The 20304-nt window shown below is 43.9% G+C and overlaps 1 protein-coding gene across 1 annotated transcript in view; it reads right to left on the bottom strand.

The window, feature by feature from the left end:
- Positions 1-18576, bottom strand: part of LOC124775867 (limulus clotting factor C-like) — a 55669-nt gene extending 37093 nt beyond the window's left edge. Inside the window, exons 1-3 of the mRNA XM_047250701.1 lie at positions 18556-18576; positions 10028-10204; positions 164-320 (exon numbers count right to left, since the gene is read on the bottom strand). Of these exons, the coding sequence (XP_047106657.1) occupies positions 164-320; positions 10028-10204; positions 18556-18576 (355 nt within the window). The remainder of the gene's footprint in view (positions 1-163; positions 321-10027; positions 10205-18555) is intronic.
- Positions 18577-20304: the final 1728 nt, after the last annotated feature.

Raw genomic sequence — 20304 nt, 5'->3', positions numbered from 1 at the left:
TGGCGTTTCCCGAATTGGTCTAGCTGACTTGTGGTGGTGGCAAGGAACAACACATTCTCTTTACTAATTTAGACACAGCACTTACTCAAGGAAAGAAATTCTTTCTAGCTACAAGCACAGAGTAATGCGGGAACAGCATTATTTGTCACAATCATGAACTTACCATTACGGTAACCGGCGCAGAACGTGGTATAACGCACGTACTTTCTGAAGTCTCGCTCTTGTTCCTCGATGCAGCGTCTGTCGTCGATGACTGGCATGTCGACGACGTGCAGCGTGTCAGCGAAATCGTCGTACTCGTTCATACCCCACCCAGCTGCCTGAAACGTAGCCTTTTTCTAGATTCTACAAGGTAGTGTTTTGTATGTATACTTCACTAGAAAAACATATCATTAATAATAATACCGCAATCACTAAAATTCTGCAGTGATAAGTGGAAATACGGAGAAGGAATGCTGGACAAGGTAGATCAAAATTTCCAGAGAAATAAGTCCCCTTTTAAAAAGAGGATTCAAGGGCGACAGGACACCCCTCCACACCACCCAATACCACCCCCCCCCCCTCATCATCATCACCATAATCCTTCGTTTTCGAAAGTAAGATGAAGCCCTCTGAACACCGAGTGAGGAAAACAGCGAAATTCTATCGAATAATTTAAGAAACTTCTACACTGTGAAACACCAACTAATCCAATGAGAACTAGTAAATTAAGGTTTCAAACTGAGCAAACTCAATATTCTAATATCGAAAATCGACAAAGGCTACTGGAAAGAACTCCAAAATTCTAAAATTTTGGAAACCTGATCCCAACACAGCGGTAGTTGTTTCCATAATATCATAGTAACCATATATTAAAAAGAAGAATTACAAAAGGATTGTATATTGGCTTCGACTCATCCTCTGCATACGAAAAGAAATACTCAAAAAGGAAAATAATTACTGTGTCACATCATTGTTCACAGCAATGTAAAAGTTTTTCGTAAAGCACCGCCTATCCGTTTTCTTTACATTTCTTTATTTTTTATTTTAATCTTAATTTTTCTCATGATGCTGTAAGATAAATACAAGAAGTATCTTTCTAGAATAGTTTTAAGTAAAACACATGCACGCACTTCCGAATTTTCTCGTACTTAATTATGTTGCCAACCAATGCCTCACCATAGCACTGAAAAGCACTCTTCAGTGAGAGTTTCAGAGACAACTTTTGCCTGCTATTTTCCACAGTAAGTTAATGACCAAAATGTGAGTAAAATTACTAGCTTTGAATTAGTAGTGTATTTTCTTTTCTTCCTTTTTCTATTCTGAGATAATTTGTGGTATAAATTTACATTGTAAGTGCATAACCTGTACAGTCAAGACTTAAAGAGAAAGTCGATAGCTGACTACTTTCTATATGATAGTGAGATGAATAGGAACATCATTGACTTTAAGGTATTACCATCAGAGGCCTTGGATAACGACCACCGTTTGCTGGTAATTAACCTGAGGGGGACTAAGGATAATAAAGGGACAGAAAACCAGGAAAGACATATAAGGGTATGGAAGTTGAAGGAGGAGAAAGCAGGCTACAGTACCTACAAGTAGTAAAGGAAAGCATCGCAAAGGATGTACCAAAAAAAGAGGAATGAGGTGGATTCAAGGAAACATTAGTATGTGTGGCGGAAGCAATATGTGGGAGGACAAGCAACAAAAAGAGATGAAAAGAAACATCCTGGTGGAATGATAAAAGAAATGATATAGTTCAAAAGAAGAATAGATCCTTTAGGGTATGGTTCCAGAAGAGAACAGCAGAGACAAGGGAAGAGTATCAGGCAAGGAAGAAGCAAAACGAGTGGTGGCGGAGGAAAGAAGAAAGTGGATGGAACAGTGGACCAGAATGATGGAGGAGGATAGTGAAGGTTCAAAAAAGGTGTTATGTGGGATGATTAAAAGTAAGAGGAAGAACGGTATGACAGATTATGCTCGAATAGTGAACAAAAGTGGACAAGATGTAGAGAATAAGGAGGAACTCAAGAATATGTGAAGGAGTATTTTGAAGATCTCCTGAACCTGGATGGGACCTGGATGAGGAAGAACAAGCCAAGGAGAAAAAAAGAGGAGGAAGAGCAAATAGAATAAGACCTTACATGGGGAGAAGTGGAAGAGGCATTGGGCAAGATGAAGGGAGGGCAGTCACCAGGTCTGGATGAGCTAAGTGTAGAGATGGAGAGAGCAGCAAGGGAGGTGAGGATACAAAGGCTATATCGAGTAATGAAAATTGTGTGGGGACAGAAGATGATCCCAGAAGACTGGAAGATGGGAATAATAGTCCCGATCTTTAAGAAGGTGAATAGAAAAGAGTGCAAGAACTATCGAGGGATAACATTGATGACTCATTGTGCAAAGATTTTTGAGAAAATTTTGGAAGCACGAATTTGGGCAAAATTAGAAAGAAGATTGAGGGAAGAGCAACAGACTTCAGAACAGGAAGGTCCACAGTGGATCTAATTTTTGCAGTAAGACAGCTGCAGGAACAGCACTATGAATATGGAATAGATCAACTAATGACCTTCCTAGACATTCAAAAAGCATATGATAGTGTACGTAGAAGCAAAGTGTGGAAAGCTCTGGAGAACAGAGGAGCAGCAAAACAGATTATTTGGAGGATACGGGAAATGTACCATGGAAGTGTGAGCTGTGTGAAAGAGGGAGGAGAGAGATCAGCTTGGACTGAACAGAAGATTGGCTTGAGGCAGGGACGTGCACTTTCACCATTACTCTGCATTGTAGTGATGGATGATATAATGAGTACAGTAGCACAAGTAATTGGTGATAGGCAGATGAAAGCTATAGTGTTTGCAGATGATCTGATGATTTAGGGAAATAAGGAGGAGGAAGTAAAAGAGCAGTTGGGTGTATGGAAACGAACAGTACAAGAATTTGGGATGAAATTTAGTATAAGTAAGAGTGAGATAATTATCACAACAAGAAAGAAGGAGGGAGGAACAACTGGAATAACAATTGGTGAGAAACGATTGAGGAGAGTGGAGAGTTTCAAGTACCTAGGAAGCCTGATACAGGAAGATGGAAAAAACGACAGAAAAATAAACGAGCGGGAGAGAAAAGCAGAAGCATTTCGGAAAAGTGTCAGAAGCCTGAAATGGACCAAGGATGTACCCCAAATCAGTATACCGGTCATACTATGTGCCAATCCTGACATATGCATCAGAAACCTGGGTTATGAAAGGAACAGAGAAAATCAAAGTGCAAGCTAGTGAGATGAAATTCTTGAGAAACAGTATTGGAGTGACAAAGGTAGACACGTTAAGAAATGAGAGGATCGGAGAGTTATTGAAGGTGGAAACATTACAGGAGGAGATAGAGAAGTCAAGGCTGAGATGGTATGGACACGTTAAGAGAATGGAGGAGAAGAGGATACCCAGGAGGATACACGAGATGAAACTGGAAGGAAAGAGCTCAAGAGGAAGACCGAGAGACAGATGGCTGAAAGGAGTAGAGGAATGCGTCCAGAAGGAATGAGAAGACTGGACCAAGGTGAAGACGGAGAGATGGTGGCAAGACAGAAGACGATGGAGAGGTTCATGTTCCATACAGACCCGGCCAGAGGCTGGAAACTGTCCAAGATGATGACGACGAAGTGCATAACTTCGCAACTTAGTGAATTGTTGAGTTTCATATTCGCTATACTCTCGTCTCTTCGCGTCTGCAACTGCACACTCAGAATCTTTATTTCTCAGATGATCGATTCCATGCATAAACCTTTGTCATCAACCGTCGACTGATTAAAAATTGGTATCTTCTTCCATAGTAATGACTTTTAAAGAAGTGACCTGATCTATGTTCCCAGGTTATAAAAGAAAAGTGTTACTTTTCATTTCTGAAACTCCTACAATATTACAGCATATTTTTGTAGCTGCTTCCATTTTTAATACAAAGCACCTAATTCTCATTGCAATTTCTGGATCCCTGCGTTGGAATTTCGGCTTTTTCTCAATAAATCATCGCTTAAAACAACACTTCCGAAACAGAGCCGAGTCTCACAGGTATGACGTTTTAATTTATTATTGCTTTACTACTAACTCTATTCACCCCATATGCACACTACTTGATGTACCTGCAAAATTATAGCATAGTACCACACTGATAAGCCAAAATATTATGACCAGTGCCCACCGCGACGTTGAATGCCGCCTGGTGGTGCTGAGGACACGTGACGCGGTAAGAAACATATGTAAGCGGAGCAGACGTGGACAGGGGATCACCATAGCGATGATATGGGGTGCAAATGGGGAAGTCTCTTGAGATAAGCGACTTCGACAAAGGAAAGATTATTATTACGCAGAGCCTGTGAACGAGTATCTCGAGAGGGCGAAGGCGGGCGAATGTTCACGCGCTACTGTCGTGAGCATCTACAGCAAGAGGTGAGAGGACAGTGAAAGTACCACTAGACGCTAAATGGTTGGACTGTTCACAGAACATGGGTTTCGGAGGCTTGTCCGCTCTGTAAAGTACGATAGATGGTGATGTGCGGCATCTCTGCCGAAAGAGCACAATGCTGGTGCACGCACAAATGTTTCAGAGTACACCGTTCACGGTACGTTGTTGAACATGGAGCTCCACAGTAGACGATCCCTATGTGTTCAAATTTTGACCCAACGCCATTACAAATTACGATTGCAGTGGGCATGGGACCATCGGAATTCGACCGTCGATCAATGGAAACGTGTCGGCTCCTCAGGTGAATCATTTTTCCTACACTAGGCCTTTGCTCGTCTCCACAAACACCGTCACAGAGGCGGCCCGAAGCGTGCAGTGCGCCACTGACGCAGGCACGTGGTAGTTATTATGGTATGGGAGGCATTCTCCTGCGTTTGCTTAGGACCTATGGTAGTAATCGAAGATGCACTGACAGCTGCGAACTACCTGCACCCCTTCATGCTTGATGTCGTCTTTCAGCAGTTCAACTGTCCGTGTCTAGGAGCCAGAACCGTGCTACATTTGTTTGAGGAGTATTATACGAGGGTTGGAACTTTAATAGTCACAACTATTTATTTACAGCTCGTACAAAATACGAGGGCAGTTCAATAAGTAATGCAACACATTTTTTTTCTGAAACAGGGGTTGTTTTATTCAGCATTGAAATACACCAGGTTATTCCCCAATCTTTTAGCTACACAACACTATTTTTCAACGTAATCTCCATTCAATGCTACGGCCTTACGCCACCTTCAAATGAGGGCCTGTATGCCTGCACGGTACCATTCCACTGGTCGATGTCGGAGCCAGCGTCGTACTGCATCAATAACTTCTTCATCATCCGCGTAGTGCCCCCCACGGATTGCGTCCTTCATTGGGCCAAACATATGGAAATCCGACGGTGCGAGATCGGGGCTGTAGGGTGCATGAGGAAGAACAGTCCACTGAAGTTTTGTCAGCTCCTCTCGGGTGTGAAGACTTGTGTGAGGTCTTGCGTTGTCATGAGGAAGGAGAAGTTCGTTCAGATTTTTGTGCCTACGAACACGCTGAAGTCGTTTCTTCAATTTCTGAAGAGTAGCACAATACACTTCAGAGTTGATCGTTTGACCATGGGGAAGGACATCGAACAGAATAACCCCTTCAGCGTCCCAGAAGACTGTAACCATGATTTACCGGCTGAGGGTATGGCTTTAAACTTTTTCTTGGTAGGGGAGTGGGTGTGGCGCCACTCCATTGATTGCCATTTTGTTTCAGGTTCGAAGTGATGAACCCATGTTTCATCGCCTGTAACAATCTTTGACAAGAAATTGTCACCCTCAGCCACATGACGAGCAAGCAATTCCGCACAGATGGTTCTCCTTTGCTCTTTATGGTGTTCGGTTAGACAACGAGGGACCCAGCGGGAACAAACCTTTGAATATCCCAACTGGTGAACAATTGTGACAGCACTACCAACAGAGATGTCAAGTTGAGCACTGAGTTGTTTGATGGTGATCCGTCGATCATCTCGAACGAGTGTGTTCGCACGCTCCGCCATTGCAGGAGTCACAGCTGTGCACGGCCGGCCCGCACGCGGGAGATCAGACAGTCTTCCTTGACCTTGCGGCGATGATGACACACGCTTTGCCCAACGACTCACCGTGCTTTTGTCCACTGCCAAATCACCGTATACATTCTGCAAGCGCCTATGAATATCTGAGATGCCCTGGTTTTCCGCCAAAAGAAACTCGATCAATGCCCGTTGTTTGCAACACACATCCGTTACAGACGCCATTTTAACAGCTCCGTACAGCGAGCGCTGCCACCTGTCGGAAGTCAATGAAACTATACGAGACGAAGCGGGAATGTTTGAAAATATTCCACAAGAAATTTCCGGTTTTTTCAACCAAAATTGGCCGAGAAAAAAAATGTGTTGCATTACTTATTGAACTGCCCTCGTAGATGCGTGTTTCAAAGTTTTACTGAGCCGCCTGGTAGAATTTTGCACAGAGCACAACATAATCATAACTAACACTTGGTTTAAGAATCATGAAAGAAGGTTGTATACATGGAAGAACCCTGGAGATACTAAAAGGTATCAGATAGATTATATAATGGTAAGACAGAGATTTAGGAACCAGGTTTTAAATTGTAAGACATTTCCAGGGGCAGATGTGGACTCTGACCACAATCTATTGGTTATGACCTGTAGATTAAAACTGAAGAAACTGCAAAAAGGTGGGAATTTAAGGAGATGGGACCTGGATAAACTAAAAGAACCAGAGGTTGTACAGAGATTCAGGGAGAGCATAAGGGAGCAATTGACAGGAATGGGGGAAATAAATACAGTAGAAGAAGAATGGGTAGCTTTGAGGGATGAAGTAGTGAAGGCAGCAGAGGATCAAGTAGGTAAAAAGACGAGGGCTAGTAGAAATCCTTGGGTAACAGAAGAAATATTGAATTTAATTGATGAAAGGAGAAAATATAAAAATGCAGTAAGTGAAACAGGCAAAAAGGAATACAAACGTCTCAAAAATGAGATCGACAGGAAGTGCAAAATGGCTAAGCAGGGATGGCTAGAGGACAAATGTAAGGATGTAGAGGCCTATCTCACTAGGGGTAAGATAGATACCGCCTACAGGAAAATTAAAGAGACCTTTGGAGATAAGAGAACGACTTGTATGAATATCAAGAGCTCAGATGGAAACCCAGTTCTAAGCAAAGAAGGGAAAGCAGAAAGGTGGAAGGAGTATATAGAGGGTCTATACAAGGGCGATGTACTTGAGGACAATATTATGGAAATGGAAGAGGATGTAGATGAAGATGAAATGGGAGATACGATACTGCGTGAAGAGTTTGACAGAGCACTGAAAGACCTGAGTCAAAACAAGGCCCCGGGAGTAGACAACATTCCATTGGAACTACTGACGGCCGTGGGAGAGCCAGTCCTGACAAAACTCTACCATCTGGTGAGCAAGATGTATGAAACAGGTGAAATACCCTCAGACTTCAAGAAGAATATAATAATTCCAATCCCAAAGAAAGCAGGTGTTGACAGATGTGAAAATTACCGAACTATCAGCTTAATAAGTCACAGATGCAAAATACTAACACGAATTCTTTACAGACGAATGGAAAAACTAGTAGAAGCCAACCTCGGGGAAGATCAGTTTGGATTCCGTAGAAACACTGGAACACGTGAGGCAATACTGACCTTACGACTTATCTTAGAAGAAAGATTCAGGAAAGGCAAACCTACGTTTCTAGCATTTGTAGACTTAGAGAAAGCTTTTGACAATGTTGACTGGAATACTCTCTTTCAAATTCTAAAGGTGGCAGGGGTAAAATACAGGGAGCGAAAGGCTATTTACAATTTGTACAGAAACCAGATGGCAGTTATAAGAGTCGAGGGACATGAAAGGGAAGCAGTGGTTGGGAAGGGAGTAAGACAGGGTTGTAGCCTCTCCCCGATGTTGTTCAATCTGTATATTGAGCAAGCAGTGAAGGAAACAAAAGAAAAATTCGGAGTAGGTATTAAAATTCATGGAGAAGAAATAAAAACTTTGAGGTTCGCCGATGACATTGTAATTCTGTCAGAGATAGTTAAGGACTTGGAAGAGCAGTTGAATGGAATGGACAGTGTCTTGAAAGGAGGATATAAGATGAACATCAACAAAAGCAAAACAAGGATAATGGAATGTAGTCTAATTAAGTCGGGTGATGCTGAGGGAATTAGATTAGGAAATGAGGCACTTAAAGTAGTAAAGGAGTTTTGCTATCTGGGGAGCAAAATAACTGATGATGGTCGAAGTAGAGAGGATATAAAATGTAGGCTGGCAATGGCAAGGAAAGCGTTTCTGAAGAAGAGAAATTTGTTAACATCCAGTATTGATTTAAGTGTCAGGAAGTCATTTCTGAAAGTATTTGTATGGAGTGTAGCCATGTATGGAAGTGAAACATGGACGATAAATAGTTTGGACAAGAAGAGAATAGAAGCTTTCGAAATGTGGTGCTACAGAAGAATGCTGAAGATTAGATGGGTAGATCACATAACTAATGAGGAAGTATTGAATAGGATTGGGGAAAAGAGAAGTTTGTGGCACAACTTGACCAGAAGAAGGGATCGGTTGGTAGGACATGTTCTGAGGCATCAAGGGATCACCAATTTAGTATTGGAGGGCAGCGTGGAGGGTAAAAATCGTAGAGGGAGACCAAGAGATGAATACACTAAGCAGATTCAGAAGGATGTAGGTTGCAGTAGGTACTGGGAGATGAAAAAGCTTGCACAGGATAGAGTAGCATGGAGAGCTGCATCAAACCAGTCTCAGGACTGAAGACCACAACAACAACAACAACAACATAGTAGTCACCAGCATTGTGTATAACCCATTGCCAGCGATGAGGAAGTCGTAGAATACTCTTAGCAGTGCGAGCGGCGCGGTCTATTGCCCGACGAATTTGTAGCAGTTCTGAAGCGACTGCCGTGAAGTGTTTCCTTCAGTTTAAAAATCGAGCACTGTAGGTGCTTGAGCATTGTCCTTAAAATGATGGTCAGGTCCTGTAGAAAGTGTCATCACTTCTGTCTCTATGCTGTTCATTTTTTTGGAACACAACCTACGACCAGCTTAAAGACAGAAGTGATGACACTTTCTGCAGGACCTGACCATCATTTTGCAGGATAATGCTCAAGCACGTGCAGTGCAAGCTGTTACTGATTTGTTTGACTGACGGAGCTGCTAAGTGCTATACCACCCACTGCACTCACCTGACTTGAGCCCTCGCGAGTTCAACTCGATTTCTAAACTGAAGGAAACACTTTGCGGCAGTCGCTTCAAAACTGCTACAAATTCGTCGGGCAATAGACCGCGCCGCTCGAATTGTCAACACAACTGGCACTGCTAAGAGTATTCTACGACTTCCTCATCGCTGGCAACGGGTTATTTAAGTAATTACTTATTTACATAAAAAAAGGCGACGTGAACTGTTTGATAATCGAAAAGTAACGCATACCAAAACAAAACTGTATCGTTTTAGAGCCCACTGAAGATGCTTTTGAGTAAAAAAAAAAACGCATCTGGGATAGATAAATTACAGTGCAGCAAGAAATGGCGGTTTTATTTGCAAAATAACTGTTACGTCTCGATTGGCCTGCAAAAGCACCTCAACTGAACCCCATAGAAAATCGGTGGGACGTGTCATAACAGGGGGGCTAAAACGCCAACATCAGAATCCCCACAATTTGGCGGAAATGTATGACCAAATCTTCAGCCATTGACCTAACCAGGATGCGAAGTCCCCGCACAACTAACGGAATTCAGGCGGTTATCGAGTCCAGGAGTGGAATTACATGGTATTAAATGATGCTTGAAAGGATATCTCTAGGGGTGACTAATTTGTTGCCCGGTGAGCTTAGAAACGTTCATCCGCTAAATAATACCGAGTAGTTAAAGTATTCAATGCAATTTGAAAGAATTTCTTTCCAGAATGTCTCCTCTTGAAGAAGAAACTTTCAGTGGATTGAGTTACTCCAGATGTACTTACAACCATACAGGTCGTGGCCACTGTTGTTTACCTGTCCGATGCTGCCCGGGGCGAGTTGCCGGTCCATGTGGCGCAGCTCCCAGTCTATGCAGACGGGCTGCACGGCCACCGACAAGTTGGCGGGCGCGGCCAGCACGACGAGCGCCAGGTCAGACGCATAGTGTCCCTCCTGGTCCTGGTACGTCGGCGGCAGAATCAGATCCCGCACCTGGAGTGCAATGATCGAGCATCAGGCGACCACTGACATTAACGAGCTGTGCGAGTTCGTACCTCGATCTATTAATGCTCGATTATCTTTGCGGATCGATAATTACAGGGAATTTCTCTGGTCTGCTGAAAGGGGGCAGTGCGAGCGGTTTTGAAACGTTGGTCGCCGTGTGAGAGCTAGGACGAGGCGCTACAGGGAGTTGGGCTTTTTTCCTTGTGCTGGTGGTGCGGCGTGAACGAGGAAGTTAGGGCCGCGCGGCGAGTGTGTATACGGAATGTCAGGGTACCCGCTGAGAAAACAGAAGGGATCTCAACTTCAGCGAGGATGACCCTAAGCTAATTTATATTGGCCGACCTTCGTTGCCCATACGGAAACTGTGGCGCCGGGAGCAACCTTTTGGTGAGCAAAAACTGAATAATTGACGCGTTCCCTGAACGCGAAAATTTTCTCCGTTGCCGCAAGGTTCGAACACTTCTTGTCTGGATCAAAGTGACTGTTGACTTTGAATTTAATGTTCTGCAGTGATGAACGTTCACAGTCTTTTGTCAGTGGATAAGTTTCAACTTTGGAAAAGAATTTAGTATTTAATTCTGTTTCTCCTTCAACGTTTACTAGCTGCATCCATGTGATCCCCAAAAGTTTCAGTTATAGTGCTGTTTCAGACAGAATATTTACCTTGTACGCAGGTGAGCCAAAACATTATGACCACCTTCTTATTAGCTTGCTCTGATTCTGGATATCAGGGGTCCGACAGTTTGATGGTAGGTTTGTGGAGGCATGTGGTATTTTTTGTAAACCCTTGTCAATAGGTTTTTAAAGGCCTCGTCGCTACTGCTGCGGAGGCCGAGTTGCAGTGTTGCTACGGTAGGCCGAGGCTGTGAGTTAGTGAAACAGCTTCTGGTGCAGTACGCTGGCCGGAGTGGCCAAGCGGTTCTAGGCGCTACAGTCTTGAGCTGCGCGACCGCTACGGTCGCAGGTTCGAATCCAAACCTCGGGCATGGATGTGTGTGATGTCCTTAGGTTAGTTAGGTTTAAATAGTTCTTAGTTCTAGGGGACTGATGACCTCAGAAGTTAAGTCCCATAGTGCTCAGAGCCATTTGAACCATTTTTCTGGTGCAGTACACCGCTAAGATAATTTCTCCCTGACATTATTACACTGCTATGCCCCAGCGTCAGGTAACAGAATAGGAGAACGAAGGTTCTACAATCCTCCAACAGATTAGTAACAAAGTCACACAAATGAGTTAAAAAGATTTACTTATCTTTGTGACTTGTTGGATAATGAAGTCTTCAACACTGCATATAATATTACACAAAAAAGGCCCTCAATGGCTAAGTGCAAATAGTCGTAGGTAAACTTCACAGTACATAGCAAATGCAATTTACAACAACTGTCTGTTCACTTCTAAGAGTTCACTAAACGACGTTCCCTGTAGAAGTCAGCTCTGGACGATGATCTATAACCAAGTGGGTGAGAACTGCTCTTATATCTTCCGAGTAGGCTTCTGTCCCTTGTCGCCCGATCAATTGCGGATTGTACTCGGCTGGCAGTTGGCCGAGGCGAAGTCGATATCTTCATCCTCAGCGCCGCTCGTGGCGATGGTGGAACTCGCGCAAATGTGGCACTGGCCCAATCTGGCATCTTTGGGCCTTTGGTGCTTTTGCCCCGGCCGTGTCTTGTTCGGACGACACAGCAGCAATAGATATATACGCACAGGTCACGTAATTCGAGTAAATAACGGGCCGCTGAACTGCGTACGCGGTGATGGCGCCTGATTGCGACCAAGAGGGTTTCCATAAGATTTGCATCGGGCTAATTTGGTCGCTGAGACATTAACGTGAGTTCACTATAATGTTCCTCAAACCACTGTAACACGATTCTGGCTCCCAGATACAGACATCTATACTGCTGAAAGATAACGTCGCTGTCGGAGGAGACATCAAGCATGAAGGTTCAAAAAATGGTTCAAATGGCTCTGAGCACTATGGGACTCAACTTCTGAGGTCATTAGTCCCCTAGAACTTAGAACTAGTTAAATCTAACTAACCTAAGGACATCACACACATCCATGCCCGAGGCAGGATTCGAACCTGCGACCGTAGCGGTCTCGCGGTTCAAGACTGCAGCGCCTAGAACCGCTCGGCCGCTTCGGCCGGCTCAAGCATGAAGGGATGCAGGTGGTTCGCAGCTGTCAGTGCTTCTTTGATTACTACCACAGGTCCCATGCAAGCTCAGGAGAATGTCTCGCATAGCAAAATACTGCTCCCACCAGCTTGCACCCGTGGTGCGCTGAACGTTTCGAAACGCCGTTCATCTCGAAGGCGGCGTTTGTGGAGACGACCATGGACCTAGTGTAGCAAAAACATGATTCGCCCGAAGAGCCGACACGTTTCCATTGATAGACGGACGAATCCCGATGGCCCTGTGCCCACTGCAGTCGTAACTGACTAGGTCGTTGGGTCAACGTGCGAACGCGTAGGGGTGGTCTGCTGCGGGGTTCCGTATTCAATAATGTACGACGAACGGTGAGCTCTAAAACACTTGTACGTGCATCAGTATTGTGCTCTTTCTGCAGAGATGCCACATATCACCATCTATCCTTCTTTACAGAGCAGACAAGCGGAGGATTTTGGATTGGAGGATTGGATTGTTTGGGGGAGGAGACCAGACAGCGAGGTCATTGGTCTCATCGGATTAGGGAAGGAAGCCGGCCGTGCCCTTTCAAAGGAACCATCCCGGAATTTGCCTGGAGCGAATTAGGGAAATCACGGAAAACCTAAATCAGGATGGCCGGACGCGGCATTGAACCGTCGTCCTCCCGAATGCGAGTCCAGTGTGCTAGCAACTGCGCCACCTCGCTCGGTACACCAGACAAGCCTCCGAACCACACGTTCTATGAAGAGTCGTGGACATCCAACCATTTAGTGCCTAGTGGTGGTTTCACTGTCCTTCTACCTCCTTCCGTAGATGCTCACGGCAGTAGCACGTGAACATTCGACCAGCTTCCCCATTTTCGAGATACCCGTTCACAGGTTCTGCGTAATAATAATCTGTCCTTTGGCAAAGTCTCTTATGTAAATGGATTCCCCCATTTGCACCCCATATCCTCGCTAGGGTGATCCCCCGTCAGTGTCTGCTCCGCTTACATACTTTTGTTACCACGTTATGTGTTCGCAACGCCACCAGGCGGCATCCAACGTCGCGGTGGGCAATGGTCACAATGTTTTGGCTGATCAGTGTACCTAATGGTGGTTTACCTATTGTAGTAGAGGCCAGTGTTAAACTAACTTAGCATTGCACTTGTTTTGCGATTGACTGGTTGAGTCGCCATGGAAGTCCCCTTCGTCCAGGCGTAATGAGAGTACGCAAACCCGCAAGGAGCTATTTGCTCATCTTAATTTTTATACTAAGGAGATCTTGTGAACATTTGGCCATATGTATTGAATGCCCTAAGGTTTTTTCTAAGGATTTCATGATTTTAAAAAAAAATTTGAAAATCTGTTACTGGCATTTTGGTGGCGCGTCGTATTTAGCTGTTTAGTTGTTTACTCAGCAGTATGTAACACGATAAATTACTCCTGAAGTCAGCTGATTTTCGCAACTAATGAAAACTCACTTAAACAAATATTCCTTAAAATAATTTTTATTATTGCCTTTTCGCGCTGTGTCTGTTATTGGTAATTAAACGGTGACTCATTATAAATCGCTACTGAGGTTGTCGAACTACTATTTAACCTGCCTTAAGAAAATTTTTATTAAAATTTATTAGTGTCATTTTGCTTCTATGTTGTATTGCACAGTTTAGTCTGACGGTAACTACTCATTAGTATTTAAGCTGATAAGTCACTGCTGACGTTCCTGAAGTACTATGTAGCCTGCCGTAAAGAAAATTTTATTACGTGGTATTTTCGTCATTTAGCAGCTGTGTGGTATTCCACAATATAATTTAACGGTGTGAAATCATTAGCATTTAAGCTGACAAATCGCTACTGTGGTTGCTGGAGTCTTGTTTAAAGTGCCTTAAGGAAAATTTTGTTAAGCGTTATTTTGGTCATTCTGCGGCTGTCTGGTACTCCGCAGTTTACTTTAACGTAGACTACTGATTAGTATTTAGTGTGATAAGTCACTGCTGAGGTTACTGCAGTACTATTTTACTTGCATTTAAAGAAAATTTTTGGAAAGCTGTTATTGTCATTTTGGGACTGTGCTACATTCCCAGCCGCATTGTGATCATTCATTATTTGTATTTTTTTATTTTATTAATGTGATCTAAGGCCTTAATTTCTAAGCACAAGGCAATTATCGATAAATCCTGATATTGCTATTAAACAAAAGATAATTTCTGGCACATACCATTTCCAGACAATCCACCCCCCCCCCCCATAACAATTAAAACGTTGTGTACATCAGCCCTTAATAAAGTTTCGTTTGTCTGTACAAAGACAGACCACAGACAAGAAAAACATACGTCTTGCCAGATAAGACGTCCCTCTCCAATCGCTATTCTACTTGCAAGAAGAACCTCTGCACGTTGTTGGTCAACAGTGTCAGCTAGGACAGACCACACTCGATGGTCCAGGGTCCTGTTAAGGACCATAAACGTAGAGACCCAAAGGGACACGGAGAATGGGTCACCTGGGATACTGTTAGGAGAAAATATTTTCGGCATATTTTGTTAAGCATAGTGCAACAACGTGTTACTGAAGAGCAGCAAATGGTATGTGATCAGGCAACCGTTGTAAAAATAAAGAGTCACGTAATGCCAACACACCAGCCACACATCAACTGGCAGCGGACCTACACCTGAGTTATGACCTGGTATGACAGCAGGAGCTCTCTCGTCCCTCGCACCCTAACTGGAAAATTTTACATCAGTCTGGTTATTATAGATTGTGCTGTCATTCGTGGCGGCATTCCAGGGGAAGTTTTCCAATATATATATATATATATATATATATATATATATATATATATATATATATATACTGGCCATTAAAATTGCTACACCACGAAGATATGCAGATGATAAACGGGTATTCATTGGACAAATATATTACAGTAGAACTGACATGTGATTACATTTTCACGCAGTTTGGGTGCAAAGATCCTGAGAAATTAGTACCCAGAACAACCACCTCTGGCCGTCATAACGATCTTGATACGCCTGGGCATTGAGTCAAACAGAGCTTGGATGACGTGTACAGGTACAGCTGCCCATGCAGCTTCAACACGATACCGCAGTTCATCAAGAGTAGTGACTGGCGTATTGTGACGAGCCAGTTGCTCAGGCACCATTGACCAGACGTTTTCAGTTGGTGAGAGACCTGGAGAATGTGCTGACCAGGGCAGCAGTCGAACATTTTCTGTATCCAGAAAGGCCCGTACAGTACCTGCAACATGCGGTCGTGCATTATCCTGCAGAAATGTAGGGTTTGGCAGGGTTCGAATGAGGGGTAGAGCCACGGGTCGTAACACATCTGAAATGTAACGTCCACTGTTCAAAGTGCCGTCAATGCGAACAAGAGGTGACTGAGACGTATAACCAATGGCACCCTATACCATCACGCCCGGTAATACGCCAGTATGGCGATGGCGAATACACCCTTCCAACGTGCATTCACCGCGATGTCGCCAAACACGGGTGCGACCATCATGATGCTGTAAACAGAACCTGGATTCATCCGGAAAAATGACGTTTTGCCATTCGTGCACCCAGGTTTGTCGTTGAGTACACCATCGCAGGCGCTCCTGTCTGTGATGCAAACGTCGTCGAACTATTCGTGCAGATGGTTGTTGTCTCGCAAACGTCCCCATCTGTTGACTCAGGGATCGAGACGTGGCTGCACGATCCGTTACAGCCATGCGGATAAGATGCCTGTCATCTCGACTGCTAATGATACGAGACCGTTGAGATCCAGCACGGCATTCCGTATTACCCTCCTGAACCCATCGATTCCATATTCTGCTAACAGTCATTGGATCTCGACCAACGCGATCAGCAATGTCGCGATACGATAAACCGCAATCGCGACAGGCTACAATCCGACCTTTGTAAAAGTCGGAAACGTGATGGTTCGCATTTCTCCTCCTTACACGAGGCATCACAACAACGTTTCACCAGGCAACGCCGGTCAACTGATGTTTGTGTATGAGAAATCGGTTGGAAACTTCCCTCATGTCAGCACGTTGTAGGTGTCACCACCGCCACCAATCTTGTATGAATGCTCTGAAAAGCTAATCATTTGTATATGACAGCATCTTCTTCCTGTCGATTAAATTTCACGTCTGTAGCACGTCATCTTCGTGGTGTAGCAATTTTAATGGCCAGTAGTATATATATACGTTAATCACTTAAATACGTTACCTAGACAAATGTATTCCCAAAATTTCATTATCTACATTAATTATTTTTTGGTATTGCGATATTTTTTTCCGTAAGAGTAATTACTGCGACCTGCATCCACTTCATCCTAGTTATTGCAGTCAAGCCTTGCTCTATCTCCATCATTATTACCAACACGTCCCTCCATTAACCAAACTGGCGATTCACTGATGCCTCACGAGGTGTCTTAGCAACAGATCCTTTCTTTTAGTCAAATTTTGCCATAAATTTATTTTCTTCCTGTAGCTCTTCGTTTCTAAAACGGAGTGCGAAGGAACAGCTGCCAATCTCTCTTTTAGAAAATTTATAGTTTAAATATTGGCCAATTAAAGATATTGCCAGAACAGCTAGTCACCCCGCTAAACTCTACTCCCACTTTTCTGTCGTCGCAGACTGCTGCCTGGGAACCGTCAGGCCAGTAAAAAGGCCATCAATTTTGGCTGTTGGGCCAAGGGATACACTACAGTCCCGACAGCTTGACACTAGGGGCCCCAAGCACTGCACTCCACCACTGTATTCGGCACTACTTGGTCACGTCCTGCCAACCGTAGAGGATGAGCGCCATTAGCTTGCGCTAGGGAACAGTCGGTGGGTAATTCTTACAAGTCACGCCCACTTTTCCTAATAGCGGTGCCAGGTGGCGTGGACCTTGCACCGTGAGTTTACAAAACCACCAGCACCTTGTTTTCCTCTCTCATTTTCTTTCAATTTTTCGCAGACGCTATTCGAGTTACGTGATGTTCCGCGGTCCGCCTCTGACGCCTGTGCAACCGGCGTATAAGCTGCTTCCTGGAGCTGAGCCCTCCCATCAATGCTCTCCCTTGTGGCATACTCATAAGGAACCCCTTGAGTGCGAGGTCACAAGTTCAATCTTTAGTAAGGCTCATTTGAAAGTACTGTGTTAATAATTATGACAGGAAAGATATTTGCTGCTAATGAATCACCATTTTCTTCAGGAGGGTGACAGAAAATGAGTGTCCAGGAGTTGCAGACATCAACCATCTATGGGAAGTACGAGTATGTATTGCACTTCACAAAATGGACACCGTCGACATCCAAGAAACGTTCAAAAGAAACCATTTACTTGCACCATGAATACCGAATGAAACATGGAGCGCCACGGTGATCACAGAGGTTCGTACCATCAAGATCGAAGGCGAACTGCTTGGTACTTACAAACCGTGCAGGACTTCAGCTAAGTATCCACTCTTAAAGAATCCATATAGAATCATACAGGTGTAACGATGTGGTGAGAACTGATGGAATGTGATGGTATGCAACCAAATGTGAAACAGTGTGTCGTGGAGCTTATAGTGAAACTGGCTATCCTTTAAGGGGTACCTGCAGATAGTGCGATAATATTTTCTATAGGTACAAATAACTAGTGGCTGGATTTTTCCAGTGATTCAGGGTGGTATGAATTGAAATGTCACACGCTTTTCAGGAGGGGTAGTTTGCTCTAAAGGAGTACGATTTTTACACGCACACCAAGAATCAAGCAAAAGTAAGTTATTTTGACCAGGTATTGGCCAACAGCATGGCTAATACCGTAGCTGTAGTTGTCTTACACCCAATTTCCCACTGTTGCTTGTTGTGACTTAAATATTCACAACTGCCCTTGCAAGATCACGCACACGAGAAACAATCGTAGCGGGCAGAGCACCACCAACTTCTCGCAGCACAATAAATAACTTCCCAGGCAATTTACCATCCACGTTAACAGGCGGCATAATTGTATACGAATGCGTTAAGGCAGTGATGTTAGCTGATCTTGATACAACTCTGTTGCACTGCTCTGTGTGCCGCAGGCGGTGGCGTCTACAACAGCGATAGCGGAGTCGGGCCGGTGTTCCAGACCTGCAGCATGAGGTGAGCACCAGCCCGCGGCGGCGCGGCACCTCGCTCTTTCACCCACACTTCTACACCATCTTCACAAAGATGAAGGCAGAGATGTACAGCTCACATACAGCCAAGGCGGCGTGGCTCATTCTGAAAACATTTTGCAGGCAGTGTTTTGTATGCACACCTTAACATACTCTTCCTTTTGAAATGTCTGAAATTTTCATTTATTGAGCAAGTAACTAAAAGTAATGTTACGAAGAGCCACGTGCATACGTGCACACAGTTCCATATCATTGTCTCTAGTTTCGAATATTAATGAAGACACGGGGGAAAATGTTAGTATTCACGTAGCAATAACATGAAAACATAACGAAGTTCACTGCTATTTAACTTCTGACGAAGCTTTTCACGATAGATTTCTTTATAGTCCTCGCTCGGATAAATTAAAATTACGCTGTGGGACTGTAATAGGTTCGGGTTCTCTTACTTTTACTATTAAAATGCTAAAACGTTTTTAAAATATGCACAGCTTCATTAATTCAGTCTACAAACTACCATTGTTAACAAAATATTTTCTCCATTGTCAACACACTACTTCACAGTTCAAGGACTCACAACGCATTTCCTCCAACAACTACATACACAGCGATAAACAAGAAGAAAGATATTACAAGAAGTCGCAATTAATCACTTTTACAAAATTTTGATTTTTTGTAAAAAGACATTATGATTTTTATATGTACACTAGGAATCAAACAAAAACAAATTATTTTGACCAGTTATTGGCCAAAAGCAGGACTCATACCAGAGCAGTAGTTGTCTCACGCTCAATCTCCCACTCTTGCTTGCTGCGACGTAAATATTCACCACTCCCCTTGCAACATCACGCACACGAGAAAGAGTCGTACGGGGCAAAGCATCTCCAACTTCTCGGAGCACTATAAATTACTTTCCAGATTAACAAATGGCTCTGAGCACTATGTGGCTTAACTTCTGAGGTTATCAGTCGCCTAGAACTTAGAACTAATTAAACCTAACTAACCTAAGGACATCACACACGTCCATTCCCGAGGCAGGATTCGAACCTGTGACCGTAACGGTCGCTCGGCTCCCGACTGTAGCGCCTAGAACTGCACGGCCACTCCGGCCGGCTCCAGATTAACAGTCGGCATGATTGTATACGAATGCATTATAGCAATAATGTTAGCTGATCTTGATACAACTCTTGGTACTTCTAATTTCCGGGGTTCCTTTAGTATGCACGTCCTCTTCAAATCCCAAATGGTCGTAGTTGAGAACAAACTCCTTACTGAACGATGGGATGAGTTTGTTTAACTCATCCACATATTTTCGGGCCAATTTCGCAGTTTGCTCTGCATCTTTGTTTGAAATTTCGTTATCCTACGTCTTCCATTTTTATAGCACTGCTTGAAGTCGCGCAACCATCCACTGCTTCCCTCGAAATCACTGTAATCTTTGTCGCGCACAATTTGACGTGCATAACGTAGTACGTCACTATAATGCACATCCTGTAAATTGAGACCTGAGTTTCTCCTGGCGTATACAACTTTCAAACAACTTGCGGGAATTCAGCCAAGTAATGTTTACAGCGACCGCCGATAATTCGGCTAGAGTACACACCGCCATTTTCAAGGCCCAAACTGCAACGGACAGGCGGCGTGCAGACAAATTTAAAACCTCGGTTTTTGGAGAAATTCAGGAAAGATAAAACACACACACACACACACACACACACACACACACACACACACACTGAACATTAGTGCCACCAAAGAAGACCAAAGTCTGAGGTATCGATAGTGAAAAACTACGAAGTAGCAAGTTAGGTAACATGATCTGTCCCTCTGTGTTTT

Source organism: Schistocerca piceifrons, chromosome 2, assembly GCF_021461385.2.
Source record: "Schistocerca piceifrons isolate TAMUIC-IGC-003096 chromosome 2, iqSchPice1.1, whole genome shotgun sequence".
Classification (NCBI taxonomy): domain Eukaryota; kingdom Metazoa; phylum Arthropoda; class Insecta; order Orthoptera; family Acrididae; genus Schistocerca; species Schistocerca piceifrons.
This window is presented reverse-complemented; position numbering and strand designations above follow the sequence as displayed.